Here is an 18,268-nt window from a genome sequence, read left to right as displayed (position 1 = left end):
GAGAAGCTAAAAATCAGGGAAATAAAACTTCAATGGGACATTTGGTCTATGAATAAATATGTTGAATTATGTATTGTCCCAAGGGGGTTAAGGGTAAATAAGTACCCAACCTTTGATACCAATGATACTGATTTTATAAAAGCTTGGAACTCAATATTAACGGAATGTTCTGTGAGGCTTATGATACTATTATGTGATTATAAATCAAAATTATTGTCTACTGTTAGAGATAACATATGTGAGATACAAATGGAACTTAACTCTAGAAAAGAGGATGTAGATTATGGTCGATTTGATACTGTATTACGAGACACCATAGCAGAAGCAAAAAGAACTATTATTAACACTAAACACAATAAATATATCCGAGATCAGACTGACTATGACACTGATTCAGTGTATGTGTGGAATAGATCTAGACGTACACAAGTTCGTAGGCAACAGAACCGCAATAGGGGAAGACGTAATAGAAGAGGGAGAAGACAGTCACAAGTAACCTTTTCAGACACTGAGGCAGAATCAGGGGATAGTACTAGTGGGGATGAGTTTATACCACAGAAAGGAATCCTTAAACATAAACAATCTGAGGGAATAGCATACAGTGCACCCACATACAATAGAACAACAGAGGTAGATCCTGCAATAAAACAAAGGGAAACTAACACTAAGTATAAAGCCAGTGAGCCAGCAGTATCCCAAAGAGATGTAATTGTGGCTAATACCATGGCTAATGCCATGAGGTCAGCTTTACCCGCTAACCCTGATATTGGACATGAACAAGTCCAGCAGGTTTTTTCCTTGCCCCAGAGCAACCCCGACAGGGGAGGGACTATGGGACAGGCAAAGAGAGGGTACAAACTGAGAGAGACAAGGAAGGAAACGAAGTACAAGTAACATGTGTAATTAATCTTTCAGATGAAACTTTGTCTGAGACTCAGATATATGTACTGAGCCTGGGACTGGGATTTGTGCCATCTACAAGTTTCAATCTCTTTAAAACTGTAATTGATGTAAATCGTCTAATTCGCAATGTTACATTGAAAGGTCATTTTTCAGGTGGAGATGAAACACCACCAGACGAAAGTCGGGGTGTAAAGTGGGTTACCACTAATCTCAACACTGACCTTTCGTTTCCTGATTCTTGTGATCTGGTTTCACTCAACACTCTTTTTATAGAAGGCGATCAGCCAGGGGCCAGACTCAGCACAAATAAAGTGAAAAGTCTTAAATCGCCTTCTAAATTTTACCCCATACACAGTAGGGGAACAGTTATTGAAAACTTCTATAAAAGAGTGGAGAGTGATTTAAGAACACTATCGAAGTCTCCAAAACAGAGACCTGATAATTTGGGCAGAACTGAAAGGGAAGCCCTTTCCTCTCTGGCTAATAACCAGAATATTGTGGTGAAAAATGCGGACAAAGGCGGCTCGGTGGTAGTACTGAATAGAATTGATTATATAAACGAAGCATTGCGTCAACTAAATGATGATTGCTGCTATTCAGTGCTACCGACCGATCCTACCTTTCGATTTCAGAGAGAACTATTGCACCTTTTGGATGAAGGGATGGAAAATGGCTTTATTGATAAAGAGACTATGTCATACTTATACGTTGAACATCCGGTTACTCCTGTTTTCCATCACCTCCCAAAAGTGCACAAGTCCCTACAGGATGTCAAAGGACGTCCAATCGTAAGTGGTATAGGGTCCCTTTTTGAACACCTGTCCCAATGGTTGGATATGATCCTACATCCATTTGTGGAATCACTCCCCAGTTTTCTAAAAGATACCAAGCATTTAATGAATTTGGTACAGGACATTAAATGGCAGGAAGGGGCACATCTATGGGCAACCATAGATGTCACAGCACTGTATTCCACCATTCCACATTCTAAAGGATTGGAAGCTGTATCATTTTTTCTAAAAAATTGGTCCTCTTTCACGACAGATTTCCAAAAGTATATTTTGCAGGTGACTGAGTTTTTATTAACTCACAACTTTTTTGAGTTTCAGGGTGTCTTTTATCTCCAAAGATGTGGGACGGCGATGGGGGCTAAGTTTGCCCCCTCCTATGCCAACCTCTTCATGGGTTGGTGGGAGCTGTCCCACATCTTTGGAGATAGGAACCCATTACGCAATTGTATTGCTTTCTATCGTCGTTTTATCGACGATCTGATTGTCATATGGCACGGTGAATATGATGTCCTGAAAACATTCATTGAAGGGCTGAATGTCAATGACATAGGCCTTAAATTTACGAGTGAGATTCAACAGACTCAGATCAACTATCTGGATGTAGTTTTAAGTGGTAGCCCTCAGGGCTCAGTAAAAACATGTCTGTACAGAAAACCAATCTCAGGCAACTCTTTGTTGCATGCCAAGAGCTGCCACCCCAAGCATGTCCCGTATGGCATAGCGAAAGGTCAACTTATGAGGGCAAAACGTAATTGCTCTGATACCAGAGAAGGTGAGAAACAGATGATGGAAGTTAAAAAGCGCCTCCTACAGAGAGGCTATCCAAAAAAGGTGGTCAATAGGGCCCAGAGAGAAGTTGGGAATCTGAACAGACAAGATCTTTTAAAAGAAAAGGATCGGAAAACTAAGGACCCCATGAAAGGGGTAACCTTTGTGACAGACTACAGCGACCAGTATGAAGAGGTCTGTAATATTGTAAAACATCATTTTAATATGCTGGTGGCAGATGACAGACTAATACAATGCGTAAAGGGAGGACTTAGATGTTCCTATAGACGCAATAAAACTCTAGGAAATATCTTGTCTCCAACTGTCCTACCAAAATCTATTTCACAAGGAAGTGCATGGTTAACCAGTAAAGGGTCCTACAGATGTGGTAGTTCTAGATGTGGGGCATGTGAATATCTGACTGTGTCGGAACAATTTTGCTCCACTGTGACTGGTATCTCTTATGATATAAATTTCTGCCTAAATTGTACATCTACCTTCGTGATCTATTGCATTACTTGCACTAGATGTGGAAAACAATACATTGGGCTCACCACTAGGGACATCAGAAGTAGGATTAGAAAGCACCTGTCCACCATTAGAGTGGGCAAGGCTACTACTCCCATAGTACATCATTTCGCACAAATCCACGAACAAGATCTGACTTGCTTCTCTTGGCAACCTATTGATATGGTACCTAGACCGAGAAGAGGGGGTGATCGTGAAGTAGCACTCTCCAAAAGAGAGATGCTGTGGATCTTTAAGATGGAAACCAGAGTCCCAAAAGGATTGAACTCTGAGTTTGATCTTATAAATTACTGGGAATAGGATTGAATGTATTATTCCTTGCTATGCCTACAATTACATTCCTCAAGGTTATTCTTACTGCTACCTATACAAAACAAACAATCATCTAAAACATTACGCTTATTTGTATATATGTACATATTACAGTTTCGATCTAGAGATATAATCACTAATTACTCCATCTCTTAGAATATAGGTCCTCTTAGATTTTTCAAACAATATGTAATTCCACGGATTAAGAAAATAGGGGATTGTGTCTCTATATATATTTGTATATTTCAAACATCAATGCATAGAGGTAACTTTTCAATTTATTTTGTTTTTGTGTTTTGTTTTTTATCACAGAGAGTGGGTCTTAACTGTTAAGCGTCATACATGAACGCATAGTTGTGTAACAGGTAATCAGAAGCCTGAAATAGTGGCCCTTACCCTCATGTATGTGATACAATCACAAATTCAGGACAAAAGCATTTTTGAAAGTTAAATAACTCTTTGCTAATTGTTAGACTGTTAATTCATAATTTATATCATGTTGATTGTAGACCATGGTTTTTGTTAAAGAATGCCCAGGTTAAATAATACACTGCAGATAATAGTATTTAAATATGATATAATTCTTCATTTATTTGTTAATACCGGGAAGGAAAAATGTACAAAAAATGGACTCATGACCTCTTGTTGCTCTGTTATCTTTTGTTCACAACCAGTATATATGGGGTTAAAATAAACTCAGGGCGTGTTGTTTCTTAATATGTTTTTAGCCAATGAGGTTGTTCTTATTTATGTACATAAGGAACACCTGTGGCTGGCTTCAGTATGCTATGATTACGGCTATGCCGAAACGCGTAAGCCTGCCAGCCAGAGGTGCCCCATATTGTCTCTTTTGACACTGTGTTGTCCTACTTTATTTTATATATACCAAATAAAGGTTATATTTTATTTTATACTAGCGCTCTCAATCGTTTTCTTTGGTGGACTTTTAACTAGTGGGTACAGTGACAGTATTGGGATGATAACTAGTGGGTACTGTGACTGTATTGGGATGATAACTAGTGGGTACTGTGACTGTATTGGGATGATAACTAGTGGGTACAGTGACTGTATTGGGATGATAACTAGTGGGTACTATGACTGTATTGGGATGATAACTAGTGGGTACAGTGACTGTATTGGGATGATAACTAGTGGGTACTGTGACTGTATTGGGATGATAACTAGTGGGTACTGTGACTGTATTGGGATGATAACTAGTGGGTATTGTGACTGTATTGGGATGATAACTAGTGGGTACTATGACTGTATTGGGATGATAACTAGTGGGTACTGTGACTGTATTGGGATGATAACTAGTGGGTACTGTGACTGTATTGGGATGATAACTAGTGGGTACTGTGACTGTATTGGAATGATAACTAGTGGGTACAGTGACTGTATTGGGATGATAACTAGTGGGTACAGTGACTGTATTGGGATGATAACTAGTGGGTACAGTGACTGTATTGGGATGATAACTAGTGGGTACAGTGACTGTATTGGGATGATAACTAGTGGGTACAGTGACTGTATTGGGATGATAACTAGTGGGTACAGTGACTGTATTGGGATGATAACTAGTGGGTACAGTGACTGTATTGGGATGATAACTAGTGGGTACTGTGACTGTATTGGGATGATAACTAGTGGGTATTGTGACTGTATTGGGATGATAACTAGTGGGTACTATGACTGTATTGGGATGATAACTAGTGGGTACTGTGACTGTATTGGGATGATAACTAGTGGGTACTGTGACTGTATTGGGATGATAACTAGTGGGTACTGTGACTGTATTGGAATGATAACTAGTGGGTACAGTGACTGTATTGGGATGATAACTAGTGGGTACAGTGACTGTATTGGGATGATAACTAGTGGGTACAGTGACTGTATTGGGATGATAACTAGTGGGTACAGTGACTGTATTGGGATGATAACTAGTGGGTACAGTGACTGTATTGGGATGATAACTAGTGGGTACAGTGACTGTATTGGGATGATAACTAGTGGGTACAGTGACTGTATTGGGATGATAACTAGTGGGTACAGTGACTGTATTGGGATGATAACTAGTGGGTACTGTGACTGTATTGGGATGATAACTAGTGGGTACTGTGACTGTATTGGGATGATAACTAGTGGGTACAGTGACTGTATTGGGATGATAACTAGTGGGTACAGTGACTGTATTGGGATGATAACTAGTGGGTACAGTGACTGTATTGGGATGATAACTAGTGGGTACTGTGACTGTATTGGGATGATAACTAGTGGGTACTGTGACTGTATTGGGATGATAACTAGTGGGTACTGTGACTGTATTGGGATGATAACTAGTGGGTACAGTGACTGTATTGGGATGATAACTAGTGGGTACTGTGACTGTATTTGGATGATAACTAGTGGGTACTATGACTGTATTGGGATGATAACTAGTGGGTACTGTGACTGTATTGGGATGATAACTAGTGGGTACTGTGACTGTATTGGGATGATAACTAGTGGGTACAGTGACTGTATTGGGATGATAACTAGTGGGTACTGTGACAGTATTGGGATGATAACTAGTGGGTACTGTGACTGTATTGGGATGATAACTAGTGGGTACAGTGACTGTATTGGGATGATAACTAGTGGGTACTGTGACTGTATTGGGATGATAACTAGTGGGTACTGTGACTGTATTGGGATGATAACTAGTGGGTACAGTGACTGTATTGGGATGATAACTAGTGGGTACTGTGACAGTATTGGGATGATAACTAGTGGGTACAGTGACTGTATTGGGATGATAACTAGTGGGTACAGTGACTGTATTGGGATGATAACTAGTGGGTACAGTGACTGTATTGGGATGATAACTAGTGGGTACTGTGACTGTATTGGGATGATAACTAGTGGGTACTGTGACTGTATTGGGATGGTAACTAGTGGGTACAGTGACTGTATTGGGATGGTAACTAGTGGGTACAGTGACTGTATTGGGATGATAACTAGTGGGTACAGTGACTGTATTGGGATGATAACTAGTGGGTACTGTGACTGTATTGGGATGATAACTAGTGGGTACTGTGACTGTATTGGGATGATAACTAGTGGGTACAGTGACTGTATTGGGATGATAACTAGTGGGTACTGTGACTGTATTGGGATGATAACTAGTGGGTACTGTGACTGTATTGGGATGATAACTAGTGGGTACAGTGACTGTATTGGGATGATAACTAGTGGGTAAAGTGACTGTATCTGGCTGATTATTAGTGGGTACAGTTACAGTGGCTGACTACTAGCGGGTACCTGGTTTATTATGTGACTGTATCTGGCTTATTACTAGGGGTACATTTACTGTATCTGGCCGACTACTATAGGGTAGTTACTATATATGGCCAATTACTAGTGGGTACTGTGACTGTATTGGGATGATAACTAGTGGGTACTATGACTGTATTGGGATGATAACTAGTGGGTACTGTGACTGTATTGGGATGATAACTAGTGGGTACTGTGACTGTATTGGGATGATAACTAGTGGGTACAGTGACTGTATTGGGATGATAACTAGTGGGTACAGTGACAGTATTGGGATGATAACTAGTGGGTACTGTGACTGTATTGGGATGATAACTAGTGGGTACTGTGACTGTATTGGGATGATAACTATTGGGTACTGTGACTGTATTGGGATGATAACTAGTGGGTACTGTGACTGTATTGGGATGATAACTAGTGGGTACTGTGACTGTATTGGGATGATAACTAGTGGGTACTGTGACTGTATTGGGATGATAACTAGTGGGTACTGTGACTGTATTGGGATGATAACTAGTGGGTACTGTGACTGTATTGGGATGATAACTAGTGGGTATTGTGACTGTATTGGGATGATAACTAGTGGGTACAGTGACTGTATTGGGATGATAACTAGTGGGTACTGTGACTGTATTGGGATGATAACTAGTGGGTACTGTGACTGTATTGGGATGATAACTAGTGGGTACAGTGACTGTATTGGGATGATAACTAGTGGGTAAAGTGACTGTATCTGGCTGATTATTAGTGGGTACAGTTACAGTGGCTGACTACTAGCGGGTACCTGGTTTATTATGTGACTGTATCTGGCTTATTACTAGGGGTACATTTACTGTATCTGGCCGACTACTATAGGGTAGTTACTATATATGGCCAATTACTAGTGGGTACTGTGACTGTATTGGGATGATAACTAGTGGGTACTATGACTGTATTGGGATGATAACTAGTGGGTACTGTGACTGTATTGGGATGATAACTAGTGGGTACTGTGACTGTATTGGGATGATAACTAGTGGGTACTGTGACTGTATTGGGATGATAACTAGTGGGTACAGTGACTGTATTGGGATGATAACTAGTGGGTACAGTGACAGTATTGGGATGATAACTAGTGGGTACTGTGACTGTATTGGGATGATAACTAGTGGGTACTGTGACTGTATTGGGATGATAACTAGTGGGTACTGTGACTGTATTGGGATGATAACTAGTGGGTACAGTGACTGTTTTAGGCTGATTGAGGGTATAATCACTGTATCCGGCTGATTACTACTAGTTACAATTACTATAGGGATGATTACTAGATAGTATATTTTTACAATTGGACATAATTATGAAGACTATTTTATGAATTCCCTACTGCAGCAGATAATTATATACCTGGGATCCAGCTCCTTGGCCACTCGTTTGGCTTTGTTCCACTCCTCCCCGTCAATAAAGGCATCAATCGCTTCCTTAATGAGATCCATATTGAGGAAAAGTTCGGCTGCCTAGATACAGTGACAGTTTCTGGTGAGTAAATGTCTTTAGAGAACTAATTCTGCTCATTACTCAGTCATGTTTGTGTATAGAAACGAGGACAATCTGAATGATTCCACAAGGTCTGAGCACTCCTGTACTGAAGAAACATCTAAATGAATGGGCTTCCCCTACCCAAATAGAACTCAAATGGTAGCTATACAGTATCTCACCAAAACTTATTTTATGCTTACCTGATCATTTTATTTTCTTCAGATGGAAAGAGTCCACAGCTGCATTCATTACTTTTAGGAATTCAGAACCTGGCCACAAGGAGGAGGCAAAGACAGCCCAGCCAAAGGCTTAAATACCTCCCCCACATCCCTCATCCCCCAGTCATTCTGCCGAGGAACAAGGAACAGTAGAAGAAATATCAGGGTGAAAAGGTGCCAGAAGAACAAAAATAACAGACGCCCCACAGAAAAAATACGGACGGGGAGCTGTGGACTCTTTCCATCTAAAGAAAAGAAAATTATCAGGTAAGCATAATTTAAGTTTTTCTTCATAAATGGAAAGAGTCCATAGCTGCAGTCATTACTTTTGGGAAAACAATACCCAAGCTATAGAGGACACTGAATGCAAAAACGGTGGGGTACAAGAGGCGGCCCATTCTGAGGGCACCAGGCCTGAAAACCCCAACCCAACAAAATCCTGCTTCGTCCGAAGCCAAGAACAACTTTGGAACGCACCCCTTACTAAAGAAAGGGAACAAGCTACCGTATTCTTCCACAAAGAAGAAAAGACAGAAAGAAAACATGAATGTTCTTGTAAAGCACGACTAATCCCCCTTAAGGGACTCAAGGCGCTGCTTATTTTATCAACCCTGAAAGGAGGAAAGGCCGAGTAGAACCAACAACACTGCACGCTGCAGTTATGTAAAAATGACTCTGAAACTTAAATACTTGCAGAGCAAGCAGAAAGCAGCTGAAGATAGGATCCTTCGGATTACTAAGTATCCACTAACCAGCAGATAACGTGGCAGGCTATCTAAGAGCCGCCAGTCCTTCCCACAAACCTTGAACATGGAGAAAGTAGAAACCTCAAGAGGCTTACCATACCTCGAATGCTCCGAGGATGAATTTAGCAGAGCAACAGATCTCAGATCCTGCTCCAACACCGGACCAGCCCAAGCAACAGACATGTCTGATAGACAGGGGGGACAGAAAGCCCCCACGCCCCGAGGGAATGGAAGAAAAAAGGAGGGACTCACCCACTCCAACAGAACTCGGTTGCCAACCAAATCCGCTCCTCCATAATAATAATAAGGCACTTCCAAAGAGAACCCCCTGAGACCTGGAACAGAGAAAAGTGCAATAGATCCATAGGAAGACCTGTCACAACTCTCTTAGACAGTCTCCACGTAGAGATCAAATTCCAAAAGATAGAACAGAGCCCACAGAGCTGCAGATGCTGCCCATTACAGAAATAAGCCACCTGAGCCAAACTCCTACACACAGGGCAGGACAAAGACCCTCCAGAAAGAGGAAACCCCAGCTCATAAGGAAGACAAACTATCCCCTCAAAAGGGAAAGGCACAGATAAGAACAGCTTACATCTCCACAAGCCATGAAGCCATAGTATGATCAAAACACGGACCGAATGATAAAATCATCCAGACACCACTGTTGAACCAACAGAGAAAAAACTCCCCATGAAGAGGAGCACACTCCGACCAAAGGACAAGTCAGGTCTTAATGTTTATACCAGTACCTGAAGGTGGATGTGAACTCTGGCATTCCAGCTTGCTAGCCACTATGTCGCAACATAGGGTCCCTGAAGAAACTGGGTCGCCCCGAAACAGTCCACAGGATCATAAGTCTCCAGACATTCCAGAAAAATACAAGACAAGAACCCTGGACCCAGAATCATCCTAGAACGAACGACACCCCCAGAGAACACAAGATACCCAGTCTGAAGCAATCAGACTCATAGGGGATGAGAACCGGGAAACCCGGAGAACGGGTACAGGACTCACTCGTAATTCCCAGCCCAAAGGGAAGAGTACACCCTTAGCCGGAGGTCAACACCCCTCCAACAAGGTGCTAGGCCGCGACAAAGTCATACAATTTCTCTAGAGCCCAAAGGCCCCAAGGGCAGCACTAAGGGAAATGAGGAGAACAGTCACATGAAAGAGAGTAAAAAGAAAGGTTAGTCTCCACAATCCTTTCAGATTAACGTTCCAGAGCCAAGGGAGAAGAATGCAAAGCATTCCGAACCCAGGCAGAAAAATATCTCCTAAGCAAAAAGCTTGGAAAAGATACGACATCTCCTATCGCCCCTGATATGGAGACAACTAACTCCCGAAGGAAGACAGAGCCTCACGGCCTTTACTTCCTAATTAAGCGGCCAAAGCCGCCAGAAAAACCAGACAAAGTCCAAAAAGTCTGGACCCAAAGGAAAAGAACCTCTAAAAGGAACAAGTCCTAAAAGGACACTTCCAAAGAGACCATGAAAAGCAAAGCCGTAAGAACGGCGTTATGAAGTACCTAAATCCTCCAAGCCTCCAATCCACAACAGGAAGGAACACTCTAGTTCCTGGAAAAATTGGAAAAAACGAGCATGTCACTGCGGATCTCAACGGAGTCCTGGTCCACTAGCTTGAAAGGCGAATGAGGACTGACCCCATGCCCCTAAGCAACCACAAACCCTCAAGTCCTCTCAGGATGCTAGTTGAAGCTTGTAAAATAAAACAAGTAAACAACACAAATCATATTGTGATCACTAGGCGCCCTCACCGGACCAACCGGACATAAAAAAGCCCCACATGTCTGTACTAGGCCTCAAAGACAGAAGGGTTTGTACCCAGTCAGGGCCAGCCTGAAACCAAGGGCCCCAGCACTGTCAAGGCCAAATAGAGTCTCCCCCGAGATGGAGGGATAAAGAACAGTCAGACAGACTTTTGTAAACAGTGCAACCACAAAATTGCGAGTATCAATTCCAGAGAAGAAAGTTCCCGAAGGAAACATCACACCACAACATGACCTTTAGAAAGTAGGATGAAAGTAAAAGATAAGGCAACCCGTAGGTTATCGCACAGGAAGAATGGACAGACACGCAGGACCAGCCCAACAGGGGTCCGAGACTTCCAAGCTCAGAACTAGAAAAGGATACACAAATAACAAAGATTATAAGAAGATTACTTTATCCCCTTATGTCTATGCATGCAAGCCAGTCGAAGACTAAGACTGAGAATCCCCAGACCCATTAAGAGTGGGATCCTCCAGCAATGCCAAAAACGTGCCTTAACGGAACACGAAGGTGTGCCAGTCTATAACAAAAGGCGCAACATACCTCAGCTGGGACAAAATAAACACCGGCCCTGAAGGTTTACCCCCTGAGGCCTCAGGGGCCGTCTCTCCCCTGGAGGGCTGAACTGGACCAGGCGATCCCACGCCTGACAATCCCCGGTTAACGGAACACTGACAATATCGTAAGCACACTCCCGGGAGGTGCAGATGCGCCAGCGCCAAAGATATGGCTATGTGGAACCGTGTCGTAACCTCCGGTGAGAACAGGCCACACTCCCGAGAAGGATAAGTAGCGTTTGGGTTACCTGCATGCGTAGTAAGAGTTGGTGGTAGGGAACTCATCTCATGAGAAATAGAATCCCTAGAGACGGATGGCTCAGTGGGCACCTGAATCCCCGATCCCCAGGAACAGAGCACTCTAAAACAGCATTCAGAACATAACTGTTGGGCATGTATCACCCGGGCCAATTCATATTCTTTGCAAGAAGTAGAGTCTGAATCAGAGACATCCGTCTCCAAAAAAATCAGAATCCTCCATAACTGGGACACTGAATAAAAAATGGAACAATAAGAAAAATCTAATTGGCACCTTACACCCCCAATGGCTGGGGCACTCACCACCTCCAGAGAACCAGACACCAGCGGACCAGGATTTCTCTGTCGCCACACGGTCAGGAAAGCGGAAATGAGGTCACAAATTAAACCGTGCAGTCCATGCAAAAGCGCGCCCGACTGTAAAGGCTGCATCACTAGACATAGGCCGTTCTGTTCCAAAATAGCCACGAGCCGGAGCAACACTACACAGTAGCAGACAGAATCACATAAACATGATTATAAACCCCCCTGTTCAATAACCCCCCTCAGGAAATATTAACCCTTGATTCCTAGATACAAAAAGCAGCCTCACTGAGACCCTATGTTAAAGTTATCCCTGAAAGGTTGTAGCTCCTCTTGGATAAACAGTTGTAATTACAATACATCTATGATGAAAGCAAAATGAAACGATCTTACCGGAATCTACGCCTTGGAACAGGAACGCGGCCCTTCAAGTGTGACTGATAGTAGCGTTGCTTCTGCCATGAACTTGAGAGAAAAACATAATTTATGCTTACCTGATAAATTTATTTCTCTTGTAGTGTATCCAGTCCACTGATCATCCATTACTTGTGGGATATTCTCCTTCCCAACAGGAAGCTGCAAGAGGATCACCCACAGCAGAGCTGCTATATAGCTCCTCCCCTCACTGCCATATCCAGTCATTCGACCGAAACAAGACGAGAAAGGAGAAACCATAGGGTGCAGTGGTGACTGTAGTTTAATTAAAATTTAGACCTGCCTTAAAAGGACAGGGCGGGCCGTGGACTGGATACACTACAAGAGAAATACATTTATCAGGTAAGCATAAATTATGTTTTCTCTTGTTAAGTGTATCTAGTCCAGGGATCATCCATTACTTGTGGGATACCAATACCAAAGCTAAAGTACACGGATGATGGGAGAGACAAGGCAGGAACGTAAACGGAAGGAACCACTGCCTGTAGAACCTTTCTCCCAAAAACAGCCTCTGAAGAAGCAAAAGTGTCAAATTTGTAAAATTTTGAAAAGGTGTGAAGCGAAGACCAAGTCGCAGCCTTGCAAATCTGTTCAACAGAGGCCTCATTTTTAAAGGCCCAGGTGGAAGCCACAGCTCTAGTAGAATGAGCTGTAATCCTTACAGGGGGCTGCTGTCCAGCAGTCTCATAGGCTAAGCGTATTATGCTCCGAAGCCAAAAGGAGAGAGAGGTTGTCGAAGCTTTTTGACCTCTCCTCTGTCCAGAGTAAACGACAAACAGGGCAGATGTTTGACGAAAATCTTTAGTAGCCTGTAAGTAAAACTTCAAGGCACGGACTACGTCCAGATTATGCAAAAGACGTTCCTTCTTTGAAGAAGGATTAGGACACAATGATGGAACAACAATCTCTTGATTGATATTCCTGTTAGAAACCACCTTAGGTAAAAACCCAGGTTTGGTACGCAGAACTACCTTGTCTGAATGAAAAATCAGATAAGGAGAATCACATTGTAAGGCAGATAGCTCAGAGACTCTTCGAGCCGAGGAAATAGCCATCAAAAACAGAACTTTCCAAGATAAAAGTTTAATATTAATGGAATGAAGGGGTTCAAACGGAACGCCCTGAAGAACTTTAAGAACCAAGTTTAAGCTCCACGGGGGAGCAACAGTTTTAAACACAGGCTTAATCCTAACCAAAGCCTGACAAAATGCCTGGACGTCTGGAACTTCTGCCAGACGCTTGTGCAAAAGAATAGACAGAGCAGAGATCTGTCCTTTTAAAGAACTAACTGATAAGCCTTTGTCCAAACCCTCTTGGAGAAAGGACAATATCCTAGGAATCCTAACCTTACTCCATGAGTAACTCTTGGATTCACACCAAAAAACATAATTTATGTAAGAACTTACCTGATAAATTCATTTCTTTCATATTAGCAAGAGTCCATGAGCTAGTGACGTATGGGATATACATTCCTACCAGGAGGGGCAAAGTTTCCCAAACCTCAAAATGCCTATAAATACACCCCTCACCACACCCACAATTCAGTTTAACGAATAGCCAAGAAGTGGGGTGATAAGAAAAAAGTGCGAAAGCATATAAAATAAGGAATTTGTGAAAACAAAGGGAAAAAAAAAAAAAAAACAGCATGTCACTTATATACTGCACATGAGTGATATATGTATTTTTAATTGTTTTTATTCTTTATTAAACCTTTTTTAAATCATATATCCTCATCCCAAATTGATTATTTCTGAGCTACCTGTTTTATCCGGAGGACTGCGGAGGCTCCTGCTTTACTCCTTATACAGCCAGCTGGTTTGCTGAGAAAACCAGCCTGTTTCCACTGGCACAATTGAGTGCCGCTACAGAATGTGAGTACCCTGTACAGATTGTGAATTTATCAGTGTGCTCCTACAGATTCACACAGTGGTGTGCCTTTGTTTGCACCTAGCTCCTGTCTCCATATCGTGGGATCCAGATTCTGAGTCTCTCACTTTGGTTATCCTGGATTGCCTGTTCAGCCAGCTGGTTTGCTGTGAATACCAGCCTGCTCCTATTGGCACATTGGAGTGCCTTTTCATATTGTGAGTACCCTGCACATGTTTTCTATCTGATGTTGGCTGTTTCAGATTCACACATACGGCGCCTCTTTCCTTGTGTTTGATTCTAAAATAAGGAATTGGAATAATTGTGCATTATATAAAAAAAAAAAAATCATAACCAAACCAAAAAAAGGGCGGGCCTCATGGACTCTTGCTAATATGAAAGAAATGAATTTATCAGGTAAGTTCTTACATAAATTATGTTTTCTTTCATGTAATTAGCAAGAGTCCATGCGCTAGTGACGTATGGGATAATGATTACCCAAGATGTGGATCTTTCCACACAAGAGTCACTAGAGAGGGAGGGATAAAATAAAGACAGCCAATTCCTGCTGAAAATAATCCACACCCAAAATAAAGTTTAACGAAAAACATAAGCAGAAGATTCAAACTGAAACCGCTGCCTGAAGTACTTTTCTACCAAAAACTGCTTCAGAAGAAGAAAATACATCAAAATGGTAGAATTTAGTAAAAGTATGCAAAGAGGACCAAGTTGCTGCTTTGCAAATCTGATCAACCGAAGCTTCATTCCTAAACGCCCAGGAAGTAGAAACTGACCTAGTAGAATGAGCTGTAATTCTCTGAGGCGGAGTTTTACCCGACTCAACATAAGCAAGATGAATTAAAGATTTCAACCAAGATGCCAAAGAAATGGCAGAAGCTTTCTGGCCTTTTCTAGAACCGGAAAAGATAACAAATAGACTAGAAGTCTTTCTGAAAGATTTAGTAGCTTCAACATAATATTTCAAAGCTCTAACAACATCCAAAGAATGCAGCGATTTCTCCTTAGAATTCTTAGGATTAGGACATAATGAAGGAACCACAATTTCTCTACTAATGTTGTTGGAATTCACAACTTTAGGTAAAAATTCAAAAGAAGTTCGCAACACCGCCTTATCCTGATGAAAAATCAGAAAAGGAGACTCACAAGAAAGAGCAGATAATTCAGAAACTCTTCTGGCAGAAGAGATGGCCAAAAGGAACAAAACTTTCCAAGAAAGTAATTTAATGTCCAATGAATGCATAGGTTCAAACGGAGGAGCTTGAAGAGCCCCCAGAACCAAATTCAAACTCCAAGGAGGAGAAATTGACTTAATGACAGGTTTTATACGAACCAAAGCTTGTACAAAACAATGAATATCAGGAAGAATAGCAATCTTTCTGTGAAAAAGAACAGAAAGAGCAGAGATTTGTCCTTTCAAGGAACTTGCGGACAAACCTTTATCTAAACCATCCTGAAGAAACTGTAAAATTCTCGGAATTCTAAAAGAATGCCAAGAAAAATGATGAGAAATACACCAAGAAATATAAGTCTTCCAGACTCTATAATATATCTCTCTAGATACAGATTTACGAGCCTGTAACATAGTATTAATCACAGCGTCAGAGAAACCTCTTTGACGAAGAATCAAGCGTTCAATCTCCATACCTTTAAATTTAAGGATTTCAGATCCTGATGGAAAAAAGGACCTTGTGACAGAAGGTCTGGTCTTAACGGAAGAGTCCACGGTTGGCAAGAGGCCATCCGGACAAGATCCGCATACCAAAACCTGTGAGGCCATGCCGGAGCTACCAGCAGAACAAACGAGCATTCCTTCAGAATCTTGGAGATTACTCTTGGAAGAAGAACTAGAGGCGGAAAGATATAGGCAGGATGATACTTCCAAGGAAGTGATAATGCATCCACTGCCTCCGCCTGAGGATCCCGGGATCTGGACAGATACCTGGGAAGTTTCTTGTTTAGATGGGACGCCATCAAATCTATTTCTGGAAGTTCCCACATTTGAACGATCTGAAGAAATACCTCTGGGTGAAGAGACCATTCGCCCGGATGCAACGTTTGGCGACTGAGATAATCCGCTTCCCAATTGTCTACACCTGGGATATGAACCGCAGAGATTAGACAGGAACTGGATTCCGCCCAAACCAAAATTCGAGATACTTCTTTCATAGCCAGAGGACTGTGAGTTCCTCCTTGATGATTGATGTATGCCACAGTTGTGACATTGTCTGTCTGAAAACAATTGAACGATTCTCTCTTCAGAAGAGGCCAAAACTGAAGAGCTCTGAAAATTGCACGGAGTTCCAAAATATTGATCGGTAATCTCACCTCCTGAGATTCCCAAACTCCTTGTGCCGTCAGAGATCCCCACACAGCTCCCCAACCTGTGAGACTTGCATCTGTTGAAATTACAGTCCAGGTCGGAAGCACAAAAGAAGCCCCCTGAATTAAACAATGGTGATCTGTCCACCACGTTAGAGAGTGTCGAACAATCGGTTTTAAAGATATTAATTGAGATATCTTTGTGTAATCCTTGCACCATTGATTCAGCATACAAAGCTGAAGAGGTCGCATGTGAAAACGAGCAAAGGGGATCGCGTCCGATGCAGCAGTCATAAGACCTAGAATTTCCATGCATAAGGCTACCGAAGGGAATGATTGTGACTGAAGGTTTCGACAAGCTGCCATCAGTTTTAGACGCCTCTTGTCTGTTAAGGACAGAGTCATGGACACTGAATCTATTTGGAAACCCAGAAAGGTTACCCTTGTCTGAGGAATCAATGAACTTTTTGGTAAATTGGTCCTCCAACCATGATCTTGAAGAAACAACACAAGTCGATTCGTATGAAATTCTGCTAAATGTAAAGACTGAGCAAGTACCAAGATATCGTCCAAATAAGGAAATACCACAATACCCTGTTCTCTGATTACAGACAGAAGGGCACCGAGAACCTTTGTAAAAATTCTTGGAGCTGTAGCAAGGCCAAACGGCAGAGCCACAAACTGGTAATGCTTGTCCAGAAAAGAGAATCTCAGGAACCGATAATGATCCGGATGAATCGGAATATGCAGATATGCATCCTGTAAATCTATTGTGGACATATAATTCCCTTGCTGAACAAAAGGCAAGATAGTCCTTACAGTTACCATCTTGAACGTTGGTATCCTTACATAACGATTCAATATTTTTAGATCCAGAACTGGTCTGAAGGAATTCTCCTTCTTTGGTACAATGAAGAGATTTGAATAAAACCCCATCCCCTGTTCCAGAACTGGAACTGGCACAATTACTCCAGTCAACTCTAGATCTGAAACACAATTCAGAAATGCTTGAGCTTTTACTGGATTTACTGGGACACGGGAAAGAAAAAATCTCTTTGCAGGAGGTCTCAACTTGAAACCAATTCTGTAACCTTCTGAAACAATGTTCTGAATCCAAAGATTGTTAACAGAAGTGATCCAAATTTCTTTGAAAAAACGTAACCTGCCCCCTACCAGCTGAGCTGGAATGAGGGCCGCACCTTCATGTGGACTTAGAAGCAGGCTTTGCCTTTCTGGCTGGCTTGGATTTATTCCAGATTGGAGATGGTTCCAAACTGAAACTGCTCCTGAGGATGAAGGATCAGGTTTTTGTTCTTTGTTGAAACGAAAGGAACGAAAGCGATTATTAGCTCTGTTTTTACCCTTAGATTTTTTATCCTGTGGTAAAAAAGTTCCTTTCCCGCCAGTAACAGTTGAAATAATAGAATCCAACTGAGAACCAAATAATTTGTTACCCTGGAAAGAAATGGAAAGTAGAGTTGATTTAGAAGCCATATCAGCATTCCAAGTCTTAAGCCATAAAGCTCTTCTAGCTAAAATAGCTAGAGACATAAACCTGACATCAACCCTGATAATATCAAAGATGGCATCACAGATAAAATTATTAGCATGCTGAAGAAGAATAAT

The 18,268-nt window shown here is 41.9% G+C and overlaps 1 protein-coding gene across 1 annotated transcript in view; it reads right to left on the bottom strand.

The window, feature by feature from the left end:
• The window catches only part of IFT172 (intraflagellar transport 172), a gene marked incomplete in the record, with an annotated part of 949,422 nt that overhangs the window by 321,238 nt on the left and 609,916 nt on the right, over positions 1-18,268 (bottom strand). The window contains 1 exon segment of the mRNA XM_053710932.1: positions 7,998-8,107. Coding sequence (XP_053566907.1) covers positions 7,998-8,107 — 110 coding nt within the window.

Source organism: Bombina bombina, chromosome 4, assembly GCF_027579735.1.
Source record: "Bombina bombina isolate aBomBom1 chromosome 4, aBomBom1.pri, whole genome shotgun sequence".
Taxonomy (NCBI): Eukaryota; Metazoa; Chordata; class Amphibia; order Anura; family Bombinatoridae; genus Bombina; species Bombina bombina.
Note: the sequence above shows the minus strand (reverse complement) of the source record. Positions and strands in the feature narration are given on the sequence as shown.